The sequence below is a fragment of the Silurus meridionalis genome, chromosome 15 (assembly GCF_014805685.1).
Source record: "Silurus meridionalis isolate SWU-2019-XX chromosome 15, ASM1480568v1, whole genome shotgun sequence".
Taxonomy (NCBI): Eukaryota; Metazoa; Chordata; class Actinopteri; order Siluriformes; family Siluridae; genus Silurus; species Silurus meridionalis.
In genome coordinates this window covers 6,696,172-6,707,283 of record NC_060898.1, presented here as the reverse complement: position 1 = coordinate 6,707,283, position 11,112 = coordinate 6,696,172, and the positions used below count along the sequence as shown (strand labels likewise).

At 38.1% G+C, this 11,112-nt stretch overlaps 1 protein-coding gene across 6 annotated transcripts; it reads right to left on the bottom strand.

Moving 5' to 3' along the window:
• Positions 1–571: 571 nt before the first annotated feature.
• mzt2b (mitotic spindle organizing protein 2B) lies at positions 572–7,372 on the bottom strand. 6 transcript variants are annotated; one of them, XM_046867074.1, is made up of 5 exons: positions 7,249–7,372; positions 6,838–7,045; positions 3,887–4,017; positions 1,806–1,949; positions 572–1,235 (listed from the first exon to the last, which is right to left on the bottom strand). In XM_046867074.1, exons 2-5 carry the CDS (start codon positions 7,023–7,025, stop codon positions 1,099–1,101), a joined length of 600 nt encoding a protein of 199 aa, XP_046723030.1. In that variant the 5' UTR covers positions 7,026–7,045; positions 7,249–7,372; the 3' UTR covers positions 572–1,098. The 6 variants fall into 6 exon arrangements, with proteins under 6 accessions (XP_046723030.1, XP_046723031.1, XP_046723029.1 ...); XM_046867075.1 differs by having other exon boundaries at positions 6,838–7,042; positions 7,249–7,311; XM_046867073.1 differs by having other exon boundaries at positions 7,238–7,279.
• Between the last annotated feature and the right edge of the window lie 3,740 nt (positions 7,373–11,112).

The following is an 11,112-nucleotide window of genomic DNA, read 5'->3' as shown; positions in this document are numbered from 1 at the left end:
AATAATTGATCAAACCTACATTGCATTTGCCCGTCTTGCTGCACTTTACCTTGAACTACATGCAATATACAAATCTATTTAAAATCTTTAAACATGCTAGTTGAATTATCCATTATACAGGTATTTCTTTATAATGGCCATTAGAATGTTTTATTGGTTACATTTGCAGAAAATAACATTGAAGTTTTGTAACGAAAAGAAAAATCACTTGTCATCCTGTTTCATATTCAGTGAAATGGTCATACTGAATGACAAGGTTATCTTGTGCATACAATCCTGTTAAATCAAATGATTATTTGGAAATCATTTACAAGGTGCCCACTAACCACATCTGGTTTGAACATGCTCAGAAGGTCGAGTTCAAATCCCAAGCTGGCATTATTTCTCACCTGTTTAGTTGTATAATTGAGAGAAAAGGGCTTTGGAAAAGGGCATCTCCCAAATGCCATAAACATAAATTAATTATTCTAAAAAATAAAAAAATAGACATTTTTAGAAGATTTTTCATAAACCATCGTGGTTTTAGAATATTTGCTTTTATTAGGTTTAAATCAGTAAACATCATCAGAAGTTTACACTGTAGAAAAACTTTTATTAAAAATGAATGGTTTCTTTCAAGATACAAACAAAAGTAGATACACTTAATTACCATGAAATTATCAAGCATTGTATTCAAACTCCCAACAAATGGGATGTACAGAATGTCCTCTACATATTCAATAAGTCTCATATACCGGTATGTCCATTTTTATCTTTATACTGCAACTCCGTCCAGGAGTCACCCATGTCATGCAGATAAAACAGCTTATCGAGGAGGCTGATATATGTTTTTTATTCCAACCTATACATTTTGTTCATTTTTATTATACATTAAATAAAAAATCCTCTTAATCAGTGTCATCACCACTCATCTGACATCACTGTAAAACAAACAAATAAATAAATAAAAAAAATATGGGGATTGTTTTAGGATTAAAATAACCCCCATGTTCGAGACAAACAAAGCATCCAGGAAAGAAATGTTGAATCTGGATCACGTTTAGTTCCCACATCGCAGGCATGGAAGTCCAGGCTGAGCTGAGATCATGCATAGGTGTTTTAGTTAGAGGTGAGCTGGGAAGATGAGCTGCTGCTGCCTGAACTCTTGGCACTCTTCTGCCCCCTGGTGGCGCTTGCCTGCCTTGGCACTCTCTGCTCGCGCTTCTCTGCATGGCCCGTACCTGATTTACTGCGCACTGACAACACAAAAAGACACACACACACACACACACACACACATATCTTATTGCTTAGCTAGGTAGAACGGAAGAAAAAAAAAAAAAGCTCAGTACTATAATTATTAAAACATCATTCCGATATTCTGATTGGATTTTTAATATTTCCATAAGAACCTTTGAAAATTATATTTTACATGCGCATCAACATGCTTACATGCAGTCACTCTTTTTTTTTTTTGCTGGTGCCTAAATGCAGAGCTGAACAGAACAGGACACACTCGAACACGCTCAACTAGTGAAGAACCAACGTTAATGAATACGCACCACATTTGAGAAAATGCAAGAAACAGGAAGGTTAGATGCTCTGAATCATGAGCTGAGAGCTAAGATGAATGAATGAAAAGTAAAAGAAAAAAATACACAAAAAAGAGAGAAGTGTGAGGAAGAAAAAAAAAAAAGAACTAGAGGGAAAGAAAAAAAGTCAAGAGCGAACATGAATGTGAGAAAAGATAAAGAGCAAGCTGGTGTATGCAAAGAAAACACAGAGGTAAAGAGAAAGGGTGCAGAAAAGACAAAGGGGAAGAAAACCTTGAGAGAGAGGAGAGCTCTGTTCCCCAGAGCTGTAGACCACTATTTTAGACCCGGCCCTTTGAGAGTGGGAAGCGGGAGCAGTGGGTGGGGCCTGGGGGGTTGCTTTTTTAGCACTCTTGTCTGGGACCTTAGGGTCCTCTTCTTCGTTGGGTTTACACACACACACACACACACACACACACACACACACACACACACACACACACACACACACACACACAGAGAGAGAGAACGTACATATACATGCCACAAAAAAAGACAAGAGGACACAGGAGAAGGTATTAACAGAAGGAAGAGGAAACCGCAGATTGTATATGCAAATAAAGAACAAATTACACATGGTGATAATTCAGAGCTTTGGTAGTTGGTTTTAACCCTCACAATCCAGTATTGTAGTAAAAAAGCAGAAAAAAAAAAAAAAAAGTAGTGTGTTAAAAGCAGAAAAAATAGGCAAGCGTAAGGATTTGAGTGATTTTGACTAGGGCCAAATTGTGATGTCTAGACGACTGGTTCAGAGCATCTCCAAAACTGCAGTTTTTGTGGGATTTTCCTGATCTGCATTAGTCAGTATCTATCAAAATTGGTCCAAGGAAGAAACAGTGGTGAACCAGCGACAGGGTCATGGGTGGACTCAGGCCCATTGATCAATGCGGAGAGCTAAGGCTTTCCCGTGTGGTCCGATCCAACAGATGAGCTTCTGCAGCTCAAATTGCTGAAGTTAATGCTGTTAATGCTCAATGGGTCAGAACTGTTTTGGCAGCAAAAGGGGGACCAACACAATATTAGATGGTCATAATGTTATGCCTTATCGGTGGATTATATGTCAGAAAACATTCTGAACAAGTTTGGCTTTTTCATACTATGGGTCTGACTAATACCATGACTAATAAGTGCTGGTCATGCAACACATAGTTCAACAGAGTATTCAGCCATTTTATTAGTGCAATGGCATATTGATAGCAATAAATAAATACCCAGAATGTTTCAAAACAAACATTTATCAGTCCCACTCTTCTTTCATATAAACTATAAGAACAAAGATTTGTGAACCCCTGACCATAATCTCCAGTGTTCTGTATTGTTTGAAGATTTATAATCTCACACTTGATGTCACCCAAATGGGGGGTCCCCTTTTGAGTCTGAGCCACAGTCGCCATGGCCTGCTCATCAGGGATAAATACACATCGTTCACCTTAACTCTTAAAATTCTGTAAAGCTGCTTTGAGACAATGTCTGTTGTGAAAAGTGCTATAGTAATATACTTGACTTGACTTAACTACATAACCCCTGAAAGTATGTGCTTTCTGAACATCCAATTTTATAATTAGTCCCCATTCACTGTTATAAAAAACCTTTTCTTGGAAGATGTTCCACTTGATTTTGGAGTGTGCTTGTGAAGATTTGTGCTCATTCAACCACAAGTGCATCAGGTACTGTTGTTAAGAGGAGGGGTCTGGGGCGCGGTCAGCGTTCCAAATTCATCCCAAAAGTGCTCAATAGGGTTTAGGTCAGAGCTCTGCGGCAGGCCAATTAAGATCTTTAACTCCAAACCATGTAAAATCTTCAGGGAGCTTGCTTCGTGCACAATGCCATGCTGGAACAGGTTTGCATTTACTACTTAAAGTGAAGGGAAAATTTCATTCCACCTCATCCAAAGACATCCGATACAACTGGGTGTACTATGTGGTAACAGGCATATAGTGAGTTGATGAGGGGTTATCTGGCCCCCTTTAAAGAAAACACCCCATTGATTTTGGACTGAAGTAATCCTTAGTCAGCAACTTACTTAATGAAATACAGAAATATGAAATCTAGTTATATTTTGGAACAAAAAAAAAAACAAGGCTAATAATAATCGTCTCATCGTTAATGCTTTTGTCTAATTTTATATACTTTCACACTGCTTATTATTTAAGGGAGTAACGATTCTTTGGAACTTATTTACTATATGAAATAAAACACTGCATTTGAAATGAACTATACAAAATAAATGTTTAATTCTGTGAGCTTCTGTGTCAAAAGCATAGCAGATCAGTTCAGTAGCATTATAAGTGCACCTCCTGAGGCACTGGACTGACCTCTGGCCTCAGTGGCAGTTGATAAGTCTGGGGCGATCGTGTCAGAAATCTTTTGACCTGCACACATTGCTTTCAAAGTCTGGAATACAGCTAGAGGGGCCACGTTCATCTTCAGGAGGTCCACAATGATCCTACAAAAGCAAAGAGAAATTACTATCTATTACTATACTAAACTACTATTACTATCATTTCCATCATTACTAACATTGTGTGGCACGTAGAATATGTGCACTGCTCCATTTTCTATGAAATTGTAATGTTATTAGTGCGTCTTTACAGATGCCTGCCATTAGTTTTACGGTGTTTCTTGTCGAGTTCTTTCTATATATGTATACATTTTATTGCAGTTGTCTTTCTTTTTAAATTTGACAAAACATGACTTCAGCAATAGAGGAGAATTTGACAAAATATACTTTCCATTCTTCAGCAGCTACACTGGTTCTAAATCAAGAAAAGTGTTTCAGTTGAAATACTATTTAATTGCGAGTAAAATATGTCTGTTTAGATAAACATTTCCACCTTAAACTAAAAAATCTTGACTAAGTGAGGTGGCCCTGTGGATGTGGATCATTCAGAGCTTTGATCACTTTAGAATGAATTGATTTTATTCCACTTAAGAAGAAATTCACTGGTGAAGTCGATATGACTGGCCAAAATCAAAATCATATTACTATACTTGAAGTTATGATCCAGATACGTATATAAAATAAATAAAGCATTACATATATAGAGATCAATACACACTTTGAGCTGCATTATGATCTTTAGACAGAATGTCATCTCAGGTCACTTCCCTTTAGATATAAAGAGCTCAGATATCACTACAGGATGTTTAACAGCAATCATTTCTTATGTATAGAGCACTTAAATAAGTAACAGGCAGGGGCGGTCAGGGCCAGCAAGGGCCCAACAGAACATCAGAATCACTGACTTACATTTTAATCTTCCTATGAATATGTATACAATTTGTCCCAATACTCTATTCTCCCCATTTCATAGCTTTTCTCTCGGTTACGCTGATATAAGTAGTGTATGTTTATGTTAGAGATCCAGGGTCATGTGTGGGTGCCTGCAGGATAAATTACATGTTGATTTTCGAGTTTGTGACACCGGCGACATCTAGAGGGCGTACAAGAATGTCTGCATTTTCACAACCTTTGATTGGATGGTCATAGACCGCACTAGTCAGAGCTAGAAAAAATAAATGTTTGTAGATTTAATAGCTGTTTTTTTCAATTCCACAATGGCTGACACAGGAGAAGAAATTGATTTGGTCACAGATACACTTACAGGGCCATTTTCAAGAACTTTTCAACAACACATTTTCAGTTTTTCACTGCAATCATTTCATATGTGTAGAGCCCTCAAATCAGTAGCAGGTAAATGTATAGATATCAGGGGAGTAACGGTACGTATTCATACCATACTATTTTATAAGTGGTGGACTGTAACAAAGACAATTTTAATTGTTACTGTACTTAAGCAGCTTTTTTACACATCAGTACTGATGCTTGATGGTATCTACTTAGCATGAACATACAGTTCAGCATCAGTTCAACAGTAAGCAGAACATTTTAAGAGGAATAAATGATGGAAAAATCTCTGGACTCTAAACTGAAAAAGGTTTTTGGCTCAAGATAAATTTAATAGATATCAATCAGTGTTCGACTAATTAATATAATTATAGATTGTAAAAAAAAAAAATAAAATAAAAATAATAATAATAATAATAATAATATTAGGGTATTTTCACCTAAACCGAGTTGATTAAGCAACAGTCTTTTGACAAAGATGATAATAGGGACATTATAGCCATAATAAATCCTAGTACCTTGGATAGTCAAAGTACATTTAAAGGCAAATAAATTTGTACTTTTAGTCAAAGGAGCACTTTTATTTTAAGGAGCCATTGGCTCCTGTGAGAAAAACAACAGGTGCCAAATTATATTTTTATGTGCCACACAAGAATGAACTTTAAATCATTTAAAACACTTACTTTTAGTCATCCTGTCGTGTGTACATCATCATTTTACAGCATGGCCTGGGAATTAAAGCGATCATATAGGTGGTGTTGAATTTTATTTTTTAGCTCTTGCACGAGACAGCGCGAGCGTTAACGGTCTTTTCTGTGGCGCGCTTTTCGCCATTATGTGATCACGAGCATTTTTCTGCTTTTGACTATAGCCGTGTTTTCGTACCGTCTCTTTTTTTTTAAAATGATCTGTTCGGGAAATGAAATCAGTTTTCCCCTGCAATTTCTCTACCCGCTTTAGAGCAGATGTCGCCATGAAAACTCTTAAATCCTATTATTTATGTTTCCACTAACTGACATAAAAAGATGGTCCTCAGTGCCTCTGTCGTTCTCCCTCTCTCAGTCTGACTTTTTACTACAGGGAAACAGTTGGACAGAAATAGAGACTGAAAAAAAGTCTAATATTTTTAGTTTCGACATGTTTTTTTCTGATGAGGGAAGGTGAGTTTTGATTTAACTGCCCGGTTATTTTACCGCTTTCATGCGTCTTAGTTTATTACGTCACCAAATGACGTGAAAGGCCATTCCTTACAGAACACGCAGATAAAGTCATAACGTGCAGATTACACGGTCATAACGTGTACATTTATATGATCTAGGCAAAAATATTACTCGCAATTTATTATTTTAGTTGCAGTCTGGAGCCCCTTTATTTGCTCTATTTTATTTTTCTATTTCATTTTTGATACATTATTATAAAATATTATTTTATATATTATTGAACCAAGCAGGCATTTGATTTAAAATGATTTAAAAAATGTAAACTGTTATTGTTCACAAATGTTGATAATACTAAACTGCGTTCATGACCGAAATCGAACCGAACCGTGAATTTTGTTTACCGCTACACCACTAATAGATAGAAATATGGGCAGGTAAAGATGAGTGGATTCTCTGATAAACAGTTATCAGGACTCACTTGAAGACCTCCTGGTCCATGACTATTCCAGCAGCCTGAGTGAGCTCGAACAGCTCAGCTTCTTCAGCGTTGAGGACCTTTTTCTTTTTCACGCTGTATTTCTGCACATTGCCACTGACCGTGACACCGAGTGATGGAGAATCCGGAGCGGTGGGCATACTGCCAGGCTGACTGGACTGGGAGCTCATCAGTAATCACACAGCACCTACTGATTTAATGCAAATACTATTCATTCAGAGCTAGCATAAACGGGATCTTAGCTGGCCGTTTAAGTAACGTTAGCAGAAGCACGTTAAAAAATACATATAAAAAAAAACAAACAAACGTGTTACTTCACATAAACGTTACATCTTCTAATTCTCCCCATTAAAAGTGGAGCAATTCAAAATATTGTACTCACAGCAAACTTACCGCTTCCGTCAACTCAATTTGTCTTCTTCTTATGTAGAGAAAAAAAAAGGTTTAAAATCTTTATCGCCACCTAGAGGTCATAAACAAGTTCACTCCAGTGGATCCAGCGCAAAACACTCCTCCGTTATGATTGTTTAAAATATTCAGAAATTCTGTAATCTATTTTATTTAAATATGTAAAACGTTTGGACACACCTGTTTCAGTTGTATTTCTTTATTTTTATTATTTACAACAGATCACAAAATCAATACCCCGTGTTAGTGTTAACTAATGTACAGATCAACATTATGGCACGAAACACTGAGGTAAGTAAAGAGAAGAGAGTGTCCATCGTTATTTTAAGAAATTAAGGTAAAAAAAAAAAAAGGTATCCCTAAATGCATGTACCAAAACCATCAAATGTTAAGATGAAGTAGGTTCTCATGAGGACTATCCCCAAAAAAGAAAGACTAAGAGCTACCTCTACTGCAGAAGATGAGTTTATTAGAATTACCAGCCTCAGAAACCACTGATTTACATAAATGCTTCTCAGAGTTCAAGTGGCAGATATATTTCAACATCTGCTGTTAAGAAGAGCTACCTCTGCTGCAGAAGATTAGTTTATTAGAATTAACAGTCACAGAAACTTCAGATTTAACATAAATGCTTTTCAGAGTTTAAGTGGCAGACAGATTTCAACTTCCACTGTTCAGAGGAGGCTATGTGAGTAAGGCCTTCATAGTCAAATTGTGGTAAAGAAACCAGAAACAAGCAGAAGACTTGCTGAGGCCAAGAAATAGACATTAGATCAGTCAAAAAGTGTCAGTATCCTTTGGTCGGATAAATCCAAACTAGAGATTTTTGTTTCCGTCTTTAGGGTAATGGGTAATGACTGCAAACACACCTCTAGGTTAATGAAGAGCTAAATCTAAATCCAGTTTCGATTGTTCGAGAGTGAAGAAAAAGCAGACAACAAGTACAACACCGCTAGGAACTCTAAGATAGTTGGAAAGCCATTCCAGGTGATGAGGATGACTGAGAGAATACCAAGAATGTGCCATTATCAAAGCAAAAAGTGAATCGATTTAAATAATTGACAATATATAACACGTTCTGGGTTATTGCCAAGTTTTTGTTGACTTAATTCTATATTTGTTCTATCATAATGTATATACAATTTTAAAACCAATAAAAAAATATAGCTGCAAGCAGCGATGGCGGGCCCTCGCACATTTGTGAATCGCTATACCGTGCCTTCCAGAAAACAATGCACGGTGGGCAAGTGCATCAAGTGGGTAAATATCAGTGGACTATTTTATGTTGTTACTGACCCATTTGTGGACTGTAGGTAAAAGAAACCCCACATTTTAGACAAACGGGGGCACTAGTGAGCTACTTAAGAGACACACCATTGTCCGACCTTTTTGTCCACACTTGTGATGTATGTGACTTGTCAAATGTGATGTATGTGTCAAATTTCAAGATAATCTAAGCACGCCAAAAGCCTTAAATATGCCTGAAATAAAAGTAAAGTTTGACGCGTTGCCATGGGAACAGCGTTCGAGATATCAAAAATCACGTTGCAATTTATCATCTACAATGTCTCCGCATCATGTTGATTACGTTTGGTGTCAATCGCATAAATATCCTGGGAGGAGTATTTAAAAGGTCACCACATGCAACTCTAAAAAAATCCACCTTTTGTGACTGACACACTTCCTGGCGCCTGTTGGTGGCGCTATGTCCAAGATTCACAATAGGCACATCGATGCGATCGGAATCCTTGGCCGAACATACACACCGCGTGTCATACAATTAGAAATTTTTTTGCTTTAGATATTAGACACTTCCTGTTTCTCTGAATTCGCCATAAATTTGTCGCCTCGCCATGGCAGCACCGTTCGAGATATCAAAAATCCCTTCACAATTTTGCAAGTGCAATGTCTCGGCATCATGTTCACCACTTCTGATGTCAATCGCATGAATTCCCTAGGAGGAGTATTTAAAAGTTCACCACATGCACTTTTGAAACCATCCAAAATGGCCGACTTCCTGTTGGGCGGAGCTAATAGGTTTGATTGTGAAAGTTGTTCGGGTCGATGGGATCTATATGCCTACCAACTCTCGTTCATGTGCGTACATGTTTGCCTGATCTGTGCACCAATAGTTGTTGTTTACATTACAGGGGGCGCTACAGAGCCCTATTGCTACGCCTATGTTCCAGCCTTTGACAGGTCCTAATGGCAGACGACTTTGACGTCTGTGCCAAATCTCCGGTGTTTTCGAGCATGTTAAGGCACCCAAAGTGCATGCCAAGTGCTTCAATACGCCTGAAAATGAAAGTAAAGTTTGAGGCGTTGCCATGGGAACGGCGTTCGAGATATCAAAAATCCCTTGGCAATTAATTATCTACAATGTCTCAGCATCATGTTGACCACGTTTGGTGTCAATCGCATAAACATCCTGGGAGGAGTATTTAAAAGTTCACCACATGCAACTGTCAAAAAATCCACCTTTTGTGAAAATCCACCGCGTGTCATCCGAATAAGAATTTTTTTTGCTTTAGATATTAAACACTTCCTGTTCTCCGAATTCGCCATAAATTTGTCGCCTCGCCATGGCAGCACCGTTTGAGATATCAAAAATCCCTTCGCAATTTAGCAAGTCCAATGTCTCGGCATCATGGTCACCACGTTTGATGTCAATCGCATGAATTCCCTAGGAGGAGTATTTAAAAGTTCACCGCATGCACTTATAAAACAAACCAAAATGGCTGAGTTCCTGTTGGGCGGAGCTCATAGTTTAGAGTGCGAAAGTTGTTCGGCTCGATGAGATGTATATGCGTACCAACTCTCGTACATGTGCGTACATAATTGCCCGATCTGTGCACGAATGTTTGTTTTTGAATTACAGGGGGCGCTACAGAGCCCCCCTGCCACGCCTGAATACCGGCCTCTGTCCGGCCCTAGTGACAAAGGACTCTGACGTGTGTGCCAAATTTCAAGAGTTTTCAAGTATGTTAAGGGACCCCAAATTGCCAATGTGTGTAAAAAAAAAAAATAATAATAATAATAAATATAGCTGCAAGCAGCGATGGCGGGCCCTCGCACATTTGTGTATCGCTATACGGTGCCCCCCAGAAAACAATGCACGGGGTGCAAGTGCATCAAGTGGGTAAATATCAGTGGACTATTTTATGTTATTACTGACCCATTTGGGGACTGTAAGTAAAAGAAACCCCACATTTTAGACAAACGGGGGCGCTAGTGGGCCACTTAAGAGACACACCCTTGTCCGACAATTTTTGGACACACTTAACAGCCGACAAATGTGATGTATGTGTCAAATTTCAAGTTAATTTAAGCATGCCAAAAGCCTTAAATATGCCTGAAATAAAATGTAAGTTTGACGTTGCCATGAGAACAGCGTTCGAGATATCAAAAATCACTTTGCAAATTATCATCTACAATGTCTCGCCATCGCATGAATATCCTAGGAGGAGTATTTAAAAGTTCACCACATGCAACTGTCAAAAAATCCACCTTTGTGACTGACACTTCCTGGCGCCTGTTGGTGGCGCTATGTCCAAGATTCACAATAGGCACATCGATGCGATCGGAATCCTTGGCCGAACATACACACTGCGTGTCATCCGAATAAGACATTTTTTGCTTTAGATATTAGACACTTCCTGTTTCTCTGAATTCGCCATAAATTTGTCGCCTCGCCATGGCAGCACCGTTCAAAATATAAAAAAATCCCTTGACAATTTAGCAAGTGCAATGTCTCGGCATCATGTTCACCATGTTTGATGTCAATCGCATGAATTCCCTAGGAGAAGTATTTAAAAGTTCACCACATGCACTTTTGAAACCATCCAAAAT

What these genes read in the sequence shown, in the direction of transcription:
- mzt2b (XM_046867074.1), bottom strand. Translation starts at nt 7,025, where the DNA reads ATGAGCTCCCAGTCCAGTCAGCCTGGCAGTATGCCCACCGCTCCGGAT. An exon ending in ATGGACCAGGAGGTCTTCAA is followed by an intron (nt 4,018 to 6,837) that starts GTGAGTCCTGAT and finishes TTGCTTTTGTAG; the next exon opens with GATCATTGTGGACCTCCTGA. An exon ending in AACTGCCACTGAGGCCAGAG is followed by an intron (nt 1,950 to 3,886) that starts GTCAGTCCAGTG and finishes AACCCAACGAAG; the next exon opens with AAGAGGACCCTAAGGTCCCA.